General features: G+C 46.8%; 1 protein-coding gene across 4 annotated transcripts in view; it reads right to left on the bottom strand.

The window, feature by feature from the left end:
- Positions 1-22,584, bottom strand: part of POLR3H (RNA polymerase III subunit H) — a 128,245-nt gene that overhangs the window by 78,717 nt on the left and 26,944 nt on the right. For all 4 annotated transcript variants that reach the window (XM_075832292.1, XM_075832293.1, XM_075832294.1 and 1 more), the window contains exon 3: positions 12,504-12,600. In XM_075832292.1, the coding sequence (XP_075688407.1) occupies positions 12,504-12,600 (97 nt within the window). The remainder of the gene's footprint in view (positions 1-12,503; positions 12,601-22,584) is intronic.

Raw genomic sequence — 22,584 nt, forward strand, 5'->3', positions numbered from 1 at the left:
GCATCACTCAGTCAGATGCCGGATCTCCGAAGCATAAATCAGGAAAGTGTCTCAAGTAAGCAGGCCTTCTCCACCAGAAAAGGATGGGGGAACTTCTGCCCCTGCCAGTGCTTCAGCCGGTACCATGAAAAATCTAGTAGTATGAGACCATCCTCTACCCTTAGCTTGGCGGGATATAACATAGCATATCTGTAGCCTTTCTCACGCAGTCTCTTGAACGTCTCCGTGAATAGAGTGCGTTGTTTGCGTATTGAGACTAAAAAGTCTGGATAGAAGGAAACACGTTGACCACTAATAAGGATTTCCCCTTTACTTCTGACAGCTTGGAGAATGGCATCCCTGTCTTGGAAGTGTAAGAGGTGAGCCAGTAGTGCTCTGGGAGGACCCCCTGGAGGACCATGCCTTGCAGAAACATGATGCGCCCTTTCAATAGTAAAGAATAGAGTGAAGGTATTGACATCAAACAGGGATTTAAACCAATTTTCTAAGAATGTCACCGTGTTTAGGCCCTCTGATTTTTCAGGTAACCCGACTATACTGGTGTTATTACCTCTCAGACGGTTTTCAAAGTCATCAGCCCTGTCTGTTGAGGAGGAGACCAGCCGTTTCTGGACAGCAATCTGCTCAGGCATGGGACGAAGCACGTCCTCTACATCAGAGATCCTACATTCCGTTTCAGCGGTGCATTCTCAGATCTTTTGCATATCATGGTGTAAAATGACAAAATCCTGCTGCAGCTCATCCACTTTTGTGACCAGCATAAACTGACACGAGTTAATGGCCGTCAACAGTTCAGCAAATTTTAGATCCATATGCGTAGGATTTAGATCTTGAGGGAAGAGTGGTTGCGGAGGGCTCGTGGATCCCTCAAACAATGAAGAGATTGCGCAAGCGATCTGGGCCCTGGTCTAGAAAACAGTAGAAAAACAAATGCCAGAGGCAAAGAAGCCCTATTTCCCAGCTACCATAGAAGTTGTAAAATTTAAAAAGTAATCTTTATTATGCTATTGCAGCAAACAGACAAACAGACAGACCAACATAAATGGTTACAATTTTCAATGCAAGGATCAGGTCAACAACCTTTATTGGTTGTGTCAGTATGCACGTGTATATGCCGTCTATGTCTATAGACCGGCAAAGTCTGGAGAACGTGGATAGCACCAATGGACTCCTGAGCAGTTAAATTGTTAAATTATAAATCCCTAAGATCCAGCATGTATTAAAATTGAAAGGAGAGCCCCCCCCGACATGTTTCGCTACATATGCCCTCAGGGGTTCACGGGGCTACTGATGGCGCGCCGAGAAGTTCTCACTGTTATGGGAATCCTCTATGACGTATTAGGGGGTGTGTGTGTGCAAGTAGAACCAATAGTAGTAGGGGTGGGCGGGAAACTCCGACCCCAGTTTGAGTGGCAGATAGAACTGCCAATGGGACAATAAGAAGCCCGGGCAGCTGAGCAGGAAAGCTCACGCATGCGCTGTAGGGCTTATGCAGTACTTACACTCGGGGCTACTAGCTGAAGATCAGATGAGATCAGTGTTGCGTTTATACTTAAATCGATTATACATCCATAAGTCACTAGAGTTGAGATAGGATATTAGATGTATACTAATAGTTGAGAATGCGCGGTGTATGATTAATTAAAGAGGCTCTGTCACCAGATTTTGCAACCCCTATCTGCTATTGCAGCAGATAGGCGCTGCAATGTAGATAAGAGTAACGTTTTTATTTAAAAAAAACCAAGCATTTTTGAAGCACGCCCACAATTTTTTTTATTTTCTGGCTCATTAGATAGGCACATTATGTAAATGTAATCTCTTTACCTGTGTCTGCATTTGTGAGTTATCCACTCCCCTGTGGTCCTCAGCTGTGTCATGTGACCAGCAATAGGACTCTTCAACTGCCACAGTGTCTCCTCTGTGGACAGGAAGTCAGTTTCTCTATTCATTACAATCAAAGCCTCGATGCGAGTCCTATAGGAATGGAGAAACTGACTTTCTGTCCACACATGAGACGCTGCGGCAGTTGAAGATGACACAGCTGAGACCAGATGGGAGTGGATAACTAACAAATACAGCGGCCGATAAGAAAATTACCGTCACCAAAATTTACATAATGTGCCTCTCTAATGAAGAGAATAATTTTTTTTGTGGGAGGGCTTCTTTAACATTTTCTATTCCTCACTTTCCTTATTCTTATACCTTCACCTTAGATGCCAAGAGAGCAGGTATAGCCATCTTTGTACCACGCCATTATGAGCTCGTGGTCTCTAAGATGGGCGCAGATCCTCAGGGCCACTTTGTGATAGTCTGTGGGGCCAAGAAACGGCTCGACATTCCTAAGTCTGTGCTATTTGCTTATGCTTCGCAGGGCGGTCTATCGGTACCAGATATTATAAAATGTTACTAAAATACCTCTATCCCTTCTTACATACATCCTAAACGTTCATCACAATAAGCCATGACTAAGGACGCAGTCAGCGTCTGAAATGCGTAGGCACCGCCTATTCCACCAACTACCCATTGCCTTTTGGAAACACTCGTGTTAATTTTTAATTAGTTTTGGAATAAAACTTGGAACAAGTCTCCTATTTTAACAGCCATACAAGTCTCAGCGCTGGATCTTTTTCTCTACTTTCCTGCCTATTCCATTCGTGTACCGGCATGGGGACCCGAGCGCTTTCAACAATACGTACTTAAGATAAGGTGAGCTGGAGGACTCCTATTTTTTCATCCTAAACGTTGTGTCAAAGTCTCTGCATAGACACGCCACAGGTTGCTCCTACACTTGCTTTGTGCCTCTAAATGTCTAATTGTTCTGGATAGGAACCACCATACCATCTTTACGATACTTATATTAATGTATTGCAGATGTCAGGTCCATGGAACGAACTTCTCACTGTAATAGATTTGTAATATCCAGGAAAAGTTTGACTCAGTATGGTCCCTATGGGATACACACCTTTCCATGAATACAGGGACTCAGTGATCCGTTTTTTAGGTTTTTTTTTATGGCCCCTGCAAAACCTCCATTCAATTTGTACCGGGTTCTCCCATTTGGTCTGTCCCTTCCTAGACTTCTCAAATCCCCTCACCAATGCTCTCCCTCCTACACTCATTGGTCTTCTCACCTTTCCTACTCCTAACCTTTTCTGGTTTTCTTATGTGACCTTGTATTAGTTAATGCTACTCATCATAGCTATTTGATGACTTTCGATTGCTCGTGTTATCCTCAGGTACCGATGGAGACCCTTCTGTTTTGATTACTGCTGCCATACTTGTTAGACGTGCACTCTTTGGTGTTCGTGCATAATACTTGCCTTTCATTGTTATACTTCTTTTTATTGATAAAAAAAAACAATAAAAGTTACAATTGGGAAAAAATATCAAAATAACTTAAAATATAGCTCCAGTTGTATATTCCCGACCGAAAATACATGTACGACACCTGGAGAATATCGTGGAAAAAGTCCTATTAATTCAATTTAGAACTGGGTACGACACTGTCTAGGCTTTACATGTTTGCCATGGCAACTGGAGTGCCCATTGTGCAGGAGCATCTATCCAGAGTCTACAACTAAAGTCACACTTTAAAATCTAATTTTAACCGGTTAAGGACTAGGCTGTTTTACAGCTAAATGACCAGAGCAAATTTCACAATTTTGCTATGCGCTTCTTTAGATGACTATAACTCAGCAGGTGAATAAAGTTCATCTTTGAATTTTACACTCTTTTTAAAGGACAGATAGGGCTTTGTTTTAGTGGCATTTGTCAGTATATATCATTTTTATTTTTTTCTCTAAAGTGGGCAAAATTGGAAAAAAATGCAAGAATTTAGTAATTGCGCCAGTTTATGCTAGCATTTTTCACACACGGTATGGACCACGGACAAAATTAATCTCCTTTCACATTCTTCCACTTCTCCTGTGCATGGGGATACCAAATATGTGTGCTTTATTCACGGGCATGTGCCAGGGCTTGGCATAAAAAGAGGCTTTTTGGCCTTTTCGGTCCAGGAATTCTGCACTTAATTTTATAGCCGCATACTGTTTTCTGGGGGGCCTAATGCTGCTGAAAGATTAGAATCACCCCATAAATTACTTCATTCACGCAAGTAGACCCCACAAGGTTTTCTTCAAGGGGTTTATCATATTTTTAGACAGTCCAGTTTTCTTCTGAAAGTTTCTTGAATAAGATGGATCAAAATAAAATTAGCAATTTTTTAGCAAATGCGTCAGTTTATACCAGCATTTTTCACACACAGTATAGACCACGGCCAAAATTCATCTCCTTTCACATTCTGCCACTTCTCCTGTGCATGGGGATACCAAATATGTGTGCCTTATTTATCACATAGAGAAGTAGGAGGGCGGACGATAGAAGAAGCTTATTTCACAAATCGCTTTTTTTCAAAGCTGGTTTTACAAAACTCAACAGAGTTTCTATAACACTTCCAAAATATCTGCTCTTGAAGCAGAAATCCCAAAATATTCATCTAGGGGTATAATGGGAATTTATTTTTTGGGGTTTTCTAAAATAAGAAATTGCAGGTTTATGCAAATGGAGCTCTCCAGCAGATGAACTTTAGAGAATATGCAAACATGACATCCACCCCCCACCCACCCATTCCCTCCCTCACCCTTGGAGTAAAATCAGGGGAAAAATAAAAACTTAATGTAGGGCAAATATATTTTCAACGAATTAACTAAAATCTAATAATTCAGAACAGTGTGGTATTTTTTAAAACATGGCTCAATGCACAGGCCTGGTTGTGAGGGACATGAGGGACAGAAATATCGGGAATCTTTGCGGTGCCCGTCTTTTCTGCAGACGCGGCACTTTTTCTGAGGGTTGCTTCTGGTTGGTGTTGGGGGAATCCGACTGATGAAGTGTCTTTCAGTCAGTCGCGTGACATCCTCAGACTGGGGGCATTCTCCGGTGTCCTGAACATCAAAAATGAGGCCTTTAATAATTTTTTCCTGGAAATCCAGGTATGTGTCTCTGCCTCTGTTTTTTTTGTAGAGCACAAATGAGTTGTGGATGGCCACCTGTAACAAATAAATGGGCACTTTTTTGTACCAGGTTTTAGTTTTGCGTTTTACTAAATAGGGCTGTAAAACCTGGTCGCTTAAATCCACCCCCCCCCCCATGTACTTGTTATATTCGGACACGCTCACTGGTTTGTGCTTGTCCGATGTTGCCCCCCTTTCCCTCACTGCCACTGTTCCTGCGGTATGAATCGTGCTTAGCACATACACATCTTTGCGATCCCTGAACTTGACCGCCAGCAATTCTTCAGATGCATAAGCACAGGAGTCCCCCTTTATCATGCGCTTCCCCACTAATTGCTGTGGAAAACCAATTCTGTTTTTGCGCATGGTACCACATGCCCCAGTCCTTGCAGCATGCAAATGCCTAACCAGGGGCACACTGGAATAAAAATTATCACAGTACAGGTGGTACCCCTTGTGAAGCAGAGGCTGCATTATCTCCCACACGATCTTACTGCTGGTGGAAAGATCTGGGGGGCATCCAGGAACATTTATTGTGCGGTCCCGCCCTTCATAAATTCTGAAGGCGGTGGTATATCCTGACCCGCTTTCACACAATTTGTAGAGCTTAACGCCATATCTTGCCCTTTTTGAAGGTAGATATTGGCGAAAGCGAAGTCTGCCATGAAAGTTGAGGAGGGATTCGTCCACACTTACATTCTGCTCAGGGGTGTAGAGTTGCAGAAATAAATTATTCAGGGAATTTATTAGCGGTCTTATTTTGAACAACCGATCCCGGTTTGCATCGGTACTTGGGGGGGGCCTGTGCGTTGTCATTGAAGTGGAGGAACCTCATTATTGTCTCATAACGAGACCTGGGCATTACTGCAGAATATACTGGGGTGGCTTGGGCGGGTCTTGTTGACCAGTAAGACCTAATGGAGGGCTTTTTGACAATACCCATATTTAGGGTGAGCCCCAAAAATTTTTTTAATTCCAGCAAATTGGTGGGCGTCCAATCTCTGGCATGGGTGGATGAAGGTTTCTGCCTTATATATTGAGTGGCATATAAATTTGTTTCGTGGACAATCTGATTTAGGATGTCGTCCGTTATAAATAAATGGAAGTAATCCATTTGGACAAAATTTGTATTGTCCACGGTTATGCCAGGAGTGGCAGTAAATCCGTGGATTCTAGGCCCAAAAGATGGGGCAGGTGCCCATACAAGAGCCTGGACTGAAGGGACCAGGCTGTCCCGTGCTACAGCGCTACTTGGCCCTGCGCTTTCAAGTTCTGCAGTTTCAACTGCATCAGGGACAACGTCCCCTGAAGATGAACCTGAAGTGACGCTGTCATCGTCACTACCTAAAACAGGTTCCATCTCGGACGCCATCTCTGATGTGGTCTCCGACTCAGACCACAGCATGGCGTATGCCTCCTCGGCGCTAAACAACTTCCTCGCCATAACGTAACTAACACTAACTAAACAAATTGTTTGTTTTTTTTTGTTTTTTTTATATAAAACACACAAACTAACTGCTATATATATCTACACTACCGCTAACAAAAAAATAAACCGCTATTGCTATATATATTATATATATATGTGGATATATATATAATTATATACTCCCTACCTGCCTATTCTAATAGAATAAAAGATAGAAAGGTAGATATATAGAAAAAAAGATAGATGGATAGATAGATTGTATAGATAGATAGAAATCTATCTATACAGAGAATGTTTTAGAGTGTAACTGTATTTTTTGTGTAACTGTAATCTTCTGGCAGCAATTCTCCCGAGTCTCTTCTTCTCCTCAAACTGAAACAATGTTTGAGGAGAAGAAAAGAGGCAGGAGATTTACTGCCAGAAAAGTCAAAATAAAACAAATGTGGTCGCTGTGTTTTCACAGCGACCACATGTTCAGGGACCATCAGATTGGTCCCTGATACTCTGCCCAGTGCCCAGAGCTGTTGGTAACAGCGTGGGCACAGGGCTGTGTGCACGCGATCGCGTGCACACTGTTTTCTATGCAGAAATGCATGTGATCGCTGTGATTGGTTGTCACAGCGATCACATGTTCAGGGGCCAAAAGATTGACCCCTGACATTCTGCCCAGTGCCCATGGCTGTTAGCAACAGCCAGGGCACAGAGCTGTGTGCATGCGATCGCGCGTGCACAGTCTCTGAAGTGCCGCCGTAAATAGTCTATACGGCGGACTTTAGAGACCCTGACCGCTGGCCGTATATTTACGGCCAGCGGTCGGGAACCTGTTAAATTAATACATCCTCCAAACATTGTTTTACTTTACTGAAATCAATAATGATCACTGTTCATTTTCTTAAATCTGAGAACTTTAAAAGATCTGTATAATTGTTTCAAAGCCGCTTTCTTGTCAGTAATGCACCATCATGTGCTCTATTTAACTCCTTAACGCCAAAGGACGGATATATCCGTCCTCTGCAGCTGTTAGTTCGAGCAGGAGGACGGATATATCCGTCCTGCACTTAAACTGTCACCGTGTGTGTTTACACGGTGACAAGTCCCCGGCAACAGCTGTCATAGACAGCTGAGTGTCACAGGGAGCCGTCGAGGGACCAATGACAGTGGTCCCCGAACAACGATCGCTGTGATTGGTCAGTCAATTCTGACAGACCAATCGCAGCATGCAAAGGCTGTGAGGCAGGGCAAACAGCTCCGTTCTCTTCATTCCTGTCAGATCGTTGAGGAGAATGGAGCTGTGTGTTTTGGTCTCCTGTAGAAAGTTAAAAAAAGAGATACCGATCACCCCCTTTACCCCATTCACCCCCTCCCCCACCTTTGTTCTATATTATAGTTTAACATTTCTATCTATCTATATCTATATATATATAGTTTAGTTAGCGTTAGGCATTAGGTAGCATAAGTTAAAATATAGTGTAGAATTTAGTTGGGGTTTAGTAGGGTTCATTATCGTTACTTAGTGTTAGGCATAGGGCATTATGTAGCGTAAATTAGGTGTAGGGCGTTAGTTAGGGGGGCAATTAGTTAGACATAGTTAGGGCTAGTGTTAGGGAACATTTATCAGCGTTAGGTTTATAGGGTTAGTATAGTAGGGACGTTTTAGCGTTTTATCTATAAAAAAAAAATACAAAAAAAATATATAGTGTATCATTTAGTTGGGGGTTAGTAGGGTTCATTATCGTTACTTAGTGTTAGGCATAGGGCATTAGGTAGCGTAAATTAGGTGTAGGGCGTTAGTTAGGGGGGCAATTGTTAGAAATAGTTAGGGTTAGTGTTAGGTTTATAGTAATAAAATGGCTCAGCGTCTGTATTCGGCAGAAGAGGCCTACGCCATGATCTGCTCGGATACAGAAAGCGCAAGTGAGATTTTTTATTTTGTCATGCACTAGCTCTAGTGATGAGGAGCCACAGCCAAGGCGCCGCAGGCAGGATTGTCCGCCTAGCACTAGTGCCATTGACCCCGATTGGGTGCCCACGGAGTCATACACCCTGTGTGTTCCAGAATTTAGTTCTGTGAAGGGCATCCACATCAGCACCGAGGGTTTTAGGGAGGAGGACTTTTTTTAAATCTTCTTTTCGGAGGAGTTATTACTCCTGATGGTTGAGCAAACCAATTTATATGCTGCTCAATTTATCGCCAGTCACCCCACATCTTATTACGACAAAAATAGCGTGTGGCGCCCAGTAGCTGTGGCAGACATTTTAAAATTTTGGGGCCTCCAATTGAATATGGGTTTAGTTAAAAAACCCACGATTAGGTCCTATTGGACATCTGATGTCCTGTACGAAACCCCTATGTACAGAGAGGTAATTACGAGGCAGCGCTTTGAGAACGTAATGCTCTTACTTCATTTTGTTGGCAACACGCTTTGCCCACCCCGCAGTGACCCCAGCCACGACCGGCTTTTTAAGATTAGGCCACTAAAACACTTTTTAAATGTGAAGTTTGCGGAGACATATACCCCAGAAAAAAATATTGCCATGGATGGTCCTTTTCAAAGGCCGCCTACAATTCAGGCAATATTTGCCAAACAAGAGGGCCCGATTTGGGTTAAAAATGTATAAGCTGTGTGAAAGCGACTCTGGTTACACTCATAAATTCAGAGTGTATGAAGGGAAAGACTCCCAAATTGTCCCTCCAGAATGCCCCCCCTTCACTCAACAGCAGTGGAAAAATTGTCTGGGACCTTTTGCACCCTCTTTTGGATAAGGGGTACAATTTGTATGTGGATAATTTCTACACTAGCGTACCGCTCTTCAGGTGCCTGTCTGCAAAAAAAAAAAGTGGCCTGTGGCACCGTACGCCGAAATCAAAAAAGCCTGCCAAAGTCCCTAATAAACCAAAAATTAAAACCTGGGGAAATCAGGGGACTTTGCAATGAGGACTTGCTGCTTGTAAAATTCTGTGACAAGAGGGATGTCCTGATGCTCACATCTATTCACCCGGACAGCAGCAGCCACATTCCTGTACGCGGGGCAAGTCGTACCGTCTGTAAGCCTGTTTGCATACAGGATTACAATAAATTCATGGGTGGGGTGGAACTTGCAGACCAGATGCTGCAGCCCTACAGCGCTGTCCGGAAATCCCAGATATGGTACAAAAAACTGGCCGTTCACCTCATCCAAGTGTCCCTATATAATTCCTTTGTAATTTTTAGAAAGGCGGGGCCCAACCAGGGATCTCTTCTTCACTATCAAGAAAGAGTAATTAAAAATCTTATATTCGGAGACCAGACCCAGGGGAGGGGAGGGGAGGGGTGGCATCATCTAGCCAAGCCAGCAGAATTGTCCCAGAACAACATTTCCCATCCGAAGTGCCCCCTACTGCCAAAAAAAGCCGACCCCAAAAGAAAAGTCGCGCATGTGCTAGGAACGGAATACGGAGGAAAAGCAGTTATCAGTGTGACACCTACTCAGAGAAACCAGGACTCTGCATTAGGGAATGTTTCTGTGTGTACCATACATCCCTAAATTAATAATTTGAATTAAAACATTTTTTAACCCTTTTATTCATTTTCGTTACCATTTTAGCAATCCATTGATTTTTTTTTTTCACTTCACTTTTTATTATACTATAGGCCACATATAAATTGGAATGCAAGAAAGACTCCAAAATAACAAAAAAAATTCTCACTATACCCCTAGATGAATACCTTTGGGAAAGCTCCCCCACCCAAAAAAATTCTCACTACACCCCTAGATGAATACCATTAGCGAAAGATCCCCCACCCCAAAAAAAATTCTCACTACACCCCCAGATGAATACCTTTGGGAATGTAGTTTTCAAAACGGGGTCAGTTTTGGGGGTGTTACATCGTTCTGAAAGCTCAAATCCTTTGTAAAGAAGGAGTGAGGCCTATAAGTCATTCAAGCTAAAATTATGTCCTGAAAACCATAGATTGGTTCCTGTAATTTCGTGCCCCACCATGCAGCTTGGCAATGGATTACATCCTAAGTGGAGCCATTTTTGAACACAGGAGAAACAGGGTGATAGATTTTGGGGTGTATTTCTTCATTCTCATGGTCGTTTTACAAAGAAATCAGTCTTCAAAGTGAAACTTTTATGAAAAAAAGTGAGGTTTTTTTTTTCACCTGCTATGCATTAAATTTAGCAAAAAACTGTGGGGTCAAAATACTAACTACATCCCTAGATAAATGTATAGTTTTCTAAATGGGGTCATTTATGGGGAGTTTCTATCGTTCTGGCAGCTCAATGCCTCTCCAAATGTGCAGTGGGGCCTAAAAGATTTAAGCAAAATATTGGTCCTGAAAGCCAAAGGGTGCTCACTTCCTTTTGGGCCCTGCCGTGTGTTCAGGCCACGCATTAGGGCCACAATGGGGGTATTTTTGAAAACAGCAGAAACAGGGTGATAGATTTTGGGGTGTGTTTCTTCATTCTCATGGTCGCTTTACAAAGAAATCTGCGTTTAAAATGATACATTTGTGAAAAAATTTAAATTATGTTTTTTTACACCTGCTTTGCATGAATTCCTACAAAAAAAACTATGGGGTCAAAATACTTACAACACCCCTTAATAAATACCTGAAGGGGTGTAGTTTTTAAAATGGGGTCATTTATGGGGGTTTCTATCATTCGGACACCTATGAATCTCCTGAAACTTGGCTTGGTGCAGGAAAACAAAATGTACTTCAAAATGTATAAAATTATTATTACATTTGTAAGTCTTCTAAATTATTTATTTTTTTTCAAAAGTGCAGCCAAAATGGAGTTGAGATGGAAATATGTATTTAATAAAAAAAAATGTATAGTATGTATGTACATATGTGACATATCGCAGTTCAAACTAGGGAAAAATGAAAATTTTTACAAAATGTCTTCAAATTTTGAATTTTTTAATTGATTTACGCAAATCGTATGAGTCTACTTTTACCACTAAAATAAAGTACAACATGTGACGAAAAAAACCAATGTCAGAATTACTTGGATATACAAAACTATTGCAGAGTTATTCTCTGATAAAGTCAGACATAATAGATTTTCAAAATCTGGCTTGGTCATTAAGTGACAAACAGGCCCGGTCATTAAGGGGTTAATAGCACAGGTTTCTGCTCTGTAATGTTGTATCAAATATAATTCATTATCAGCTCTTATGGAATTAAAAAAACGGACCAAGGTAGCCAGTTTACAGACCTATGATAGGACCACTGCAGTCAAGAGGAGAAGTTATAAGCGTAGCATTTATAATCCTACATTCTCCTGCATATTCCTAGAGGTATTCATTTTGTAAATAGATGTCTTTTGGCCACATAGTATGAAGAGTGTGTAAGAAAACGACACGAACATACCTGGCTTTTATAGTTAAGAACCACAGCGACCAAAACGTACCAGAAATGGTGTGTGTGACAATACCCTAAAAGGTATGGGAAAAGGTATTCGAAACCTTCTCCTACTACTCAGACTGCAACAGACACCAAGCAAAGCTAAGCCACATCCCCTTCTGACACACCATAGAGAAAACCAAGATGTGAAAGCGCCCTTCTTTGCCGTATTCTTCTAAGGCCAAGTCCAGCCAAGGATGGAAATGCTGCAAATTTCCTGTGCAGGTTTTCTGTGTGGAAAATCTGCAGCAGATTACAGTCCCAGTCATGTATAAGGCATTTAAACAAATCTCATCCACACGCTGCTGAACATTTTCCACATGGATATCAAAGCACGCTGCAGATTTTCAAAACGAATTCTGTTGTGGATTTTTACATCAGATTTCACTCATTTCAATGTAGAAGGGGTGAAATCTGCAATGAATCCAAAGCAAAATCTGCAAGTAACATGTGCGGAATGTGCTGCGTATTTGTTGCGGAACATACGCAACAAATACCTAAAGGCCATGTTCACCCAGTGAATATTTCATTTGGAAAAATCCAACGTGAATTTGGCCGAGAATCCACGGCAGAAATCCAAAACGGACCACTGGCTTTCTGCCGAGGTTTTGAAGTTTAAACTAACGATTTTAAAGGACAGAAACAACATTATAACTTCAAGAACTAACCTTTGGTGTGAGAAGCTCCGTCACCGGGAAAAATGTAGGAGTCTTCCAACTTAGTGATGTCATATAGGCAAATACAGAGGCCCACATTATACACAACCTAGTTGAGAAGAGCATGTCATGAATACTACTTATTCTGATAACAGATATTTTGCATGGACATTTAAAATTCTCTTAGTTGATTCCTTAGCAACAGACTGCAAGTTGCTCCTGTTAGTACAAGTGGCAACCTGTAGTCCGTGATCCGAGTGACAGCCAAGCTTTCCGTCGCTCGTTCGCGCTCTTCTCCTCCTCACAGTGCGAAGTGCATGTGGAGGAAGAGGAGGAGGAGGGTATTTTTTTGCTCCCTGTAGGAGCGAAATCCCCAATCTCCGGCCACAGCTTCGGCAACGCTGTTGCCGGGGATAGGGGATTCCGCTCCAGGAGAAGTCCCTGACTTCACTGTCCATATATGGACAGAGAAGTCCCTGACTTCACTGTCCATATATGGACAGAGAAGTCCCTGACTTCACTGTCCATATATGGACACAGTGACGTCAGGGACTTCTGAAGTGGAATCCCCCGCACTGTGGACAGTGTTTCCGCTCCAGAAGAAATCCCTGACTTCACTCTCCATATATGGACATTGAAGTCAGGGACTCCTCCGGGAACGGTCCTCTACAGTGGCGCTATCTACAGAAAGGTAGGGGGGTGCCATCTATGGAGGGTTGCTATGTTAAAGGGTGCTGTGTAGAACTACCTACGGGGGGGCTGTGGGGCATTACCGACAGGGGGGCTGTGGGGCATTACCGACAGGGGGGGCTGTGGGGCATTACCGACAGGGGGGGGCTGTGGGGCATTACCGACAGGGGGGGGCTGTGGGGCATTACCGACAGGGGGGGGCTGTGGGGCATTACCGACAGGGGGGCTGTGGGGCATTACCGACAGGGGGGGCTGTGGGGCATTACCGACAGGGGGGGCTGTGGGGCATTACCGACAGGGGGGGCTGTGGGGCCATTACCGACAGGGGGGGGCTGTGGGGCCATTACCGACAGGGGGGGGCTGTGGGGCCATTACCGACAGGGGGGGGCTGTGGGGCCATTACCGACAGGGGGGGGCTGTGGGGCCATTACCGACAGGGGGGGGGCTGTGGGGCCATTACCGACAGGGGGGGGGGCTGTGGGCCATTACCGACAGGGGGGGCTGTGGGGCCATTACCGACAGGGGGGGCTGTGGGGCCATTACCGACAGGGGGGGCTGTGGGGCCATTACCGACAGGGGGGGCTGTGGGCCATTACCGACAGGGGGGGCTGTGGGCCATTACCGACAGGGGGGGCTGTGGGCCATTACCGACAGGGGGGGGGCTGTGGGCCATTACCGACAGGGGGGGCTGTGGGCCATTACCGACAGGGGGGGCTGTGGGCCATTACCGACAGGGGGGGCTGTGGGCCATTACCGACAGGGGGGGCTGTGGGCCATTACCGACAGGGGGGGCTGTGGGCCATTACCGACAGGGGGGGCTGTGGGCCATTACCGACAGGGGGGGCTGTGGGCCATTACCGACAGGGGGGGCTGTGGGCCATTACCGACAGGGGGGGCTGTGGGCCATTACCGACAGGGGGGGCTGTGGGCCATTACCGACAGGGGGGGCTGTGGGCCATTACCGACAGGGGGGGCTGTGGGCCATTACCGACAGGGGGGGCTGTGGGCCATTACCGACAGGGGGGGCTGTGGGCCATTACCGACAGGGGGGGCTGTGGGCCATTACCGACATGGGGGCTGTGTGGCACTACCTACAAGGGGGGTTGTGTGGCAGTATCTACAGAGGGCAGTGTGTGGCATTATCTAAAAAGAGGGCAAAAAATGTGTGGCAAAAAATGTCCAAATGAAATTCATCCGTTTTTAAAACGGACAGGGAAAAAAATGGATGCAAAATGGATCAAAATCGGCCATTATAAACGGAAACACGGCCCGGAACGGATGCAAAACGGCCGAGAAAAAAAGGACCGAAACGGCCGACGATCGGACCCTGTCGTGTGAATAGAGTCTTAGGCCTTATTCACACGACAGGGTCCGAATGTCGGCTGATAAAAACGCCCGTTTTTCCCGGCCGTTTTGCATCCATTTTGCAATAGTTCCGATTCCGTTCCGGGCCATGTTGGCGTTTTTAACGGCCAATTTTGACCTGTTTTGCATCCGGTTTTTTTCCTTGTCCGTTTTAAAATCGGATGAATTTCATTTGTAAATTTTTTGCCACACACTTCCCTCTGTAGATACTGCCACAGCCCCCCTGTAGATAGTGCCACACAGACCCCTTTGTAGGTAATGCCACACAGACCCCCCCCCCCTTGTAGGTAGTGCCACACAAACCCCCCTGTAAGCAAGGCCACACAGCCCCCCCCTGTAAGCAAGGCCACACAGCCCCCCCCTGTAAGCAAGGCCACACAGCCCCCCCCTGTAAGCAAGGCCACACAGCCCCCCCCCTGTAAGCAAGGCCACACAGCCCCCCCCCCTGTAAGCAAGGCCACACAGCCCCCCCTATAAGCAAGGCCACACAGCCCCCCCCTGTAAGCAAGGCCACACAGCCCCCCCTGTAAGCAAGGCCACACAGCCCCCCCTGTAAGCAAGGCCACACAGCCCCCCCTGTAAGCAAGGCCACACAGCCCCCCCTGTAAGCAAGGCCACACAGCCCCCCCTGTAAGCAAGGCCACACAGCCCCCCCCTGTAAGCAAGGCCACACAGCCCCCCTGTAAGCAAGGCCACACAGCCCCCCTGTAAGCAAGGCCACACAGCCCCCCCCCCTGTAGGTAATGACACAAAGACCCCCCTGTAGGTAATGACACACAGGCCCCCTGTAGGTAATGCCACACAGCCCCCCTGCAGGTAATGCCACACAGCCCCCCTGCAGGTAATGCCACCTGTAAGCCCACCTGTAAGCAATGCTAAACAGCCCCCCTGTAAGCAATGCCACACAGCCCCACTGTAAGCAATGCTAAACAGCCCCCCTGTAAGCAATGCCACACAGCCCCACTGTAAGCAATGCCACACAGCCCCACTGTAGGTAATGCCACAAAGCCCCACTGTAGGTAGTGCTACACAGACCCCTTGTATATAGTCACCCCCCATAGATGGCACCCCCCCCCCCTACTTTCCTGTAGGGGACGGCTCCAGGAGAAGTCCCTCACGTCATGGTCCATATATGGACAGTGAAGTGGAAGACTTCTCCTCGGTCGGAAACCTGGCCGCAGCTTCAGAAGTCCCTGACGTCACTGTGTCCATATATATGGACACAGTGAAGTCAGGGACTTCAGCTGGAGCGGAATCCCCAATCCCCGGCAACAGCGTTGCCGAAGCTGTGGCCGGGGATTGGGGGTTTTGCTCCTACAGGGAGCAAAAAAATACCCTCCTCCTCCTCCTCACATGCACTTCGCACTGTGAGGAGGAGGAGAGAGAGCGAGTGATGGAAGACACGGCCGTCACTTGGAGCACATTCAAGTGATGGCCGTGTATTACCCAGCCCCATATGGGAGCCGGGCGGCTGGAAGAACGGCCGAAAATAGGGCATGTCCCATTTTTTTGATGGCCGGGTTACCTGGGCCATCAAAAAAATAGATCGTGTGAATAGCCCTATTTGGGGTCTATTGTTCCCACTGCAGCCGTGTGACGGCTGATTTTTGAACGGCCATCACACGACAGGGAAACCCTGTCGTGTGCATAAGGGCTAATGCTGTTAAACCAAAGATTGATGAGGCTAGAGAAAGGCCTGTGCAGCTTATGATCACCTATGTCAAAACTGCCTCCCCAACTGCGGTTAACCTTCCAGTTTGATAAGCACTAGTCTAGGATATGCACGACTATTGAACACTTACTGTTTTTACAACAATCGAGCCCAGAACCAGATTGTGCATCAGCCACTTCGAACCATAGCAGGTCAATTTTTTTTCAAGTCTGAAATCTATTTGAGATGACCAGATAGGTAGACAGGCTGACCATGAATAGGGGTTAAAGAGGCTCTGTCACCAGATTTTGCAACCCCTATCTGCTATTGCAGCAGATAGGCGCAGCAATGTAGATTACAGTAACGTTTTTAGTTTTAAAAAACGAGAATTTTTGGCCAAGTTATGACCATTTTTGTATTTATGCAAATGAGGCCTGCAAAAGTCCAAGTGGGCGTGTTTAAAGTAAAAGTCCAAGTGGGCGTGTATTATGTGCGTACATCGGGGCGTCTTTACTACTTTTACTAGCTGGGCGTTCTGACGAGAAGTATCATCCACTTCTCTTCAGAACGCCCAGCTTCTGGCAGTGCACAGACACACAGCGTGTTCTCGAGAGATCACGCTGTGACGTCACTCACTTCCTGCCCCAGGTCCTGCATCGTGTCGGCCACATCGGCACCAGAGGCTACAGTTGATTCTGCAGCAGCATCAGCGTTTGCAGGTAAGTCGATGTAGCTACTTACCTGCAAACGCTGATGCTGCTGCAGAATCAACTGTAGCCTCTGGTGCCGATGTGTCCTCGCTCGTCCGACACGATGCAGGACCTGTGAGTGACGTCACAGCGTGATCTGGCAGAAGCTGGGCGTTCTGAAGAGAAGTGGATGATACTTCTCGTCAGAACGCCCAGCTAGTAAAAGTAGTAAAAACGCCCCGATGTACGCACATAATACACGCCCACTTGGACTTTTACTTTAAACACGCCCACTTGTACTTTTGCAAGCCTCATTTGCATAAATACAAAAATGGTCATAACTTGGCCAAAAATGCTCGTTTTTTAAAAATAAAAACATTACTGTAATCTACATTGCAGCGCCTATCTGCTGCAATAGCAGACAGGGGTTGCAAAATCTGGTGACAGAGCCTCTTTAACTGGAAAATCTAATTTCTAATTTGACTGCCCAAAAGAAAAACCATGAACAGATTACAATTAGTTGGAAACTTCATTTACATGCGCATAAATCAATCAAATTTGAACATGTAAACGAATCTTTGCCCTTCTTACCTGCATCCTTTAACCTGGTAAAATCATTGATTTCTTAAAAGGTACACTAAATCTTCAGTCTACCTTATTCTATTTGCAGTTAAGGGTTGTATGTTGGTTTCTAAGAGCAGCCACTTTGGCTAGGGAAAGTTTGACTATTGAATTTTCCATTTTTCCATTGGCAATAGAGGCCAAATGGAAAAAAAAAGTCTACTTTATGTCCCATATCTCCAGGTCTGAGAACCTTCAGAAACATTTATATACACATGTGTGTGAATTATAAACCTTACTTATATTAGCTGCTGCCATTACATTTACGGTTTCTTTAAAAAGAGTCTGTCATCAAATTTTTGCCTTCCAAACAGCTAATACTACTATATAGTGATCGATGATGCTTTTCAAACATACCCATCTTGCCCAAGTCAGCCCATCATGAACCATAAAAAAGTGCTTTTATTTTCTGAGCGCCGTAGCAAATGAGAACTAAAGAATCCTGCAATGTCTCCTGCATTCCAAGCAGAAACGACGTAGAATGAATGACAAGGTTTAGATGCATCCTAAAAGGGTAACTAAACTTTCAAACAAGTTCTGACATGTCATGGGGAAATGTCAGAAGTTTTGATCAGTGGGGGTCCGAGCACTGAGACCCCCAGCAATTGCTAGAACAAAGCGGCAGAAGCGCTCAAGTGAGCGCTAAGCCGCTCGGTTTCTAATCGTCTTTTCTCGGAAAGCCGATGTAGCGGTGTACAGACTCAATAGAAATTCTATGGGCCCGTACACTGCTACATCACTGCTACATCAGCTTTCCGAAAAAGCCGATCAGAAACTAAGCAGCTCAGCGCTCACCCGAGCACTTCTGCAGCTTTGTTTTAGCGATCGGTGGGGGTCTAAGTGCTCGGACCCCCACCGATCAAAACTTCTGACATGTCCCTATGACATGTCAGAAGTTTGTTGAAGGTATAGTTACACTTTAAAGTTTGCATCCTTGTCAGTCACCATTCATCATTGCAAACAGGATGCAAGGGAACGTACAGAAATCTATCTAAATGAATCCAAGATAGCTTACCCTATTAAAGAGAACCTTTCACCTGCCCATACATGAGCAGCTGAGTGCAGCATGTAATGGGCAGGGCTTCACAAACACTGTCTCACTTTAAATAATTTTTCTAACTTCCTCCATTATTTACAAATCGGTGCCGTTATATTTGGTGCCCGATATGTAAATAAGATCCTGAACTGTCAATGGGGTGTTTCTATCCAAATGGCAAGGGGGCGTGATGTCTTCGCTCTGACACTGTCCAATCAGCTACGGACAGTGTCAGTTCGGCTTTCGCTGTGTTCCCTCCCGCGAGAACACACAGACTGGTGGTTCTGCAGATAGCGCTCTCTGTCTGTGTGTGTTCTCGCGGGAGGTTACACAACGCAAGCCGCCCTGACACTGTTCGTAGCTGATTGGACAGTGTCAGAAAGAAGAGATCAAACCCCTTGCCATTGAGTTAGATAGAAACGCCCCATTGACAGTTCAGGGGCGCCACTTACAACGGCACCGATATGTAAATAACAGAGGAAGATAGGAAAAAAAATTAAAGAGAGAGTGTTTGTGAAGCCCTCCCCATTACATGCTGCACATATATGGGCAGGTGAAAGGTGTCTTTAAAGGGAACCTGTCACCAGCATTTCACCATTTGAACTTTTCTTATCCCTCACTGACCGCTGCTATAAAAAGTTCATTGCCGTTATCCCCTCTCCTAAACTCCTCCTGCGACTGGAAATAACGGTCTGCAAACATTTTGCGCCTTTTATCGTAATAATCCGGTGTCCCGTTGTACGCACAACCCAGAAGAGGACATCAATGCACAAGCGCGGGATTTTGTGTGCTGGGGGAAGGCGAGGAGCTGTCAATCAAAAGTAAGGAGGCGGGGTAAACTCGGAAAGACTTGAGGAATGAAGATTTGACTCTTTTCAAACGAAGATTTGACTCTTTTCAAATGAAGATATGACTCTTTTCTGCTCATTAGCATACGTTTTGGGAACACTAAAAAAAGGAATACTAAAGCTACAGAGCCAACTAAGAAGACAATTATAAGTTATATAGAAATGATTTTTCACCCACTACCACATGGTATTGCTGGTTTAATAGGTGAAATGCTGGTGACAGGTTCCCTTTAAGGATGCAAGGATTTTTTTTATTTTTCCTCACTAATGAATTAATTTTTTTTATTTTTAGACTTAGGCCTCATTCACACGACAGTGAAAAACGGCCATGTGATGGCCGTCCTTTTAACGGCTTTCACATGGCCGTTTTCAGAACAATGATAGGCTGGTGTGGCATCATGTACAGGGAGGCTGGTGTGGCATCATGTACAGGGAGGCAGGTGTGGCATCATGTACAGGGAGGCAGGTGTGGCATCATGTACAGGGAGGCAGGTGTGGCATCATGTACAGGGAGGCAGGTGTGGCATCATGTACAGGGAGGCAGGTGTGGCATCATGTACAGGGAGGCAGGTGTGGCATCATGTACAGGGGAGGCAGGTGTGGCATCATGTACAGGGGAGGCAGGTGTGGCATCATGTACAGGGGAGGCAGGTGTGGCATCATCTACAGGGGAGGCAGGTGTGGCATCATCTACAGGGGAGGCAGGTGTGGCATCATCTACAGGGGAGGCAGGTGTGGCATCATCTACAGGGGAGGCAGGTGTGGCATCATCTACAGGGGAGGCAGGTGTGGCATCATCTACAGGGGAGGCAGGTGTGGCATCATCTACAGGGGAGGCAGGTGTGGCATCATCTACAGGGAGGCAGGTGTGGCATCATCTACAGGGAGGCAGGTGTGGCATCATCTACAGGGAGGCAGGTGTGGCATCATCTACAGGGAGGCAGGTGTGGCATCATCTACAGGGAGGCAGGTGTGGCATCATCTACAGGGAGGCAGGTGTGGCATCATCTACAGGGAGGCAGGTGTGGCATCATCTACAGGGAGGCAGGTGTGGCATCATCTACAGGGAGGCAGGTGTGGCATCATCTACAGGGAGGCAGGTGTGGCATCATCTACAGGGAGGCAGGTGTGGCATCATCTACAGGGAGGCAGGTGTGGCATCATCTACAGGGAGGCAGGTGTGGCATCATCTACAGGGAGGCAGGTGTGGCATCATCTACAGGGAGGCAGGTGTGGCATCATCTACAGGGAGGCAGGTGTGGCATCATCTACAGGGAGGCAGGTGTGGCATCATCTACAGGGAGGCAGGTGTGGCATCATCTACAGGGGAAGCAGGTGTGGCATCATCTACAGGGAGGCAGGTGTGGCATCATCTACAGGGAGGCAGGTGTGGCATCATCTACAGGGGAGGCAGGTGTGGCATCATCTACAGGGGAGGCAGGTGTGGCATCATCTACAGGGGAGGCAGGTGTGGCATCATCTACAGGGGAGGCAGGTGTGGCATCATCTACAGGGGAGGCAGGTGTGGCATCATCTACAGGGGAGGCAGGTGTGGCATCATCTACAGGGGAGGCAGGTGTGGCATCATCTACAGGGGAGGCAGGTGTGGCATCATCTACAGGGGAGGCAGGTGTGGCATCATCTACAGGGGAGGCAGGTGTGGCATCATCTACAGGGGAGGCAGGTGTGGCATCATCTACAGGGGAGGCAGGTGTGGCATCATCTACAGGGGAGGCAGGTGTGGCATCATCTACAGGGGAGGCAGGTGTGGCATCATCTACAGGGGAGGCAGGTGTGGCATCATCTACAGGGGAGGCAGGTGTGGCATCATCTACAGGGGAGGCAGGTGTGGCATCATCTACAGGGGAGGCAGGTGTGGCATCATCTACAGGGGAGGCAGGTGTGGCATCATCTACAGGGGAGGCAGGTGTGGCATCATCTACAGGGGAGGCAGGTGTGGCATCATCTACAGGGGAGGCAGGTGTGGCATCATCTACAGGGGAGGCAGGTGTGGCATCATCTACAGGGGAGGCAGGTGTGGCATCATCTACAGGGGAGGCAGGTGTGGCATCATCTACAGGGGAGGCAGGTGTGGCATCATCTACAGGGGAGGCAGGTGTGGCATCATCTACAGGGGAGGCAGGTGTGGCATCATCTACAGGGGAGGCAGGTGTGGCATCATCTACAGGGGAGGCAGGTGTGGCATCATCTACAGGGGAGGCAGGTGTGGCATCATCTACAGGGGAGGCAGGTGTGGCATCATCTACAGGGGAGGCAGGTGTGGCATCATCTACAGGGGAGGCAGGTGTGGCATCATCTACAGGGGAGGCAGGTGTGGCATCATCTACAGGGGAGGCAGGTGTGGCATCATCTACAGGGGAGGCAGGTGTGGCATCATCTACAGGGGAGGCAGGTGTGGCATCATCTACAGGGGAGGCAGGTGTGGCATCATCTACAGGGAGGCGTGTGGCATCATCTACAGGGAGGCGTGTGGCATCATCTACAGGGAGGCGTGTGGCATCATCTACAGGGAGGCGTGTGGCATCATCTACAGGGAGGCGTGTGGCATCATCTACAGGGAGGCGTGTGGCATCATCTACAGGGAGGCGTGTGGCATCATCTACAGGGAGGCGTGTGGCATCATCTACAGGGAGGCGTGTGGCATCATCTACAGGGAGGCGTGTGGCATCATCTACAGGGAGGCGTGTGGCATCATCTACAGGGAGGCAGGTGTGGCATCATCTACAGGGAGGCAGGTGTGGCATCATCTACAGGGGAGGCAGGTGTGGCATCATCTACAGGGGAGGCAGGTGTGGCATCATCTACAGGGGAGGCAGGTGTGGCATCATCTACAGGGAGGCGTGTGGCATCATCTACAGGGAGGCGTGTGGCATCATCTACAGGGAGGCGTGTGGCATCATCTACAAGGAGGCGTGTGGCATCATCTACAGGGAGGCGTGTGGCATCATCTACAGGGAGGCGTGTGGCATCATCTACAGGGAGGCGTGTGGCATCATCTACAGGGAGGCGTGTGGCATCATCTACAGGGAGGCGTGTGGCATCATCTACAGGGAGGCGTGTGGCATCATCTACAGGGAGGCGTGTGGCATCATCTACAGGGAGGCGTGTGGCATCATCTACAGGGGGCGTGTGGAATCCTCTACAGGGAGGCGTGCGGCATCATCTACAGGGA

The sequence above is a fragment of the Rhinoderma darwinii genome, chromosome 7 (assembly GCF_050947455.1).
Source record: "Rhinoderma darwinii isolate aRhiDar2 chromosome 7, aRhiDar2.hap1, whole genome shotgun sequence".
NCBI lineage: Eukaryota > Metazoa > Chordata > Amphibia > Anura > Rhinodermatidae > Rhinoderma > Rhinoderma darwinii.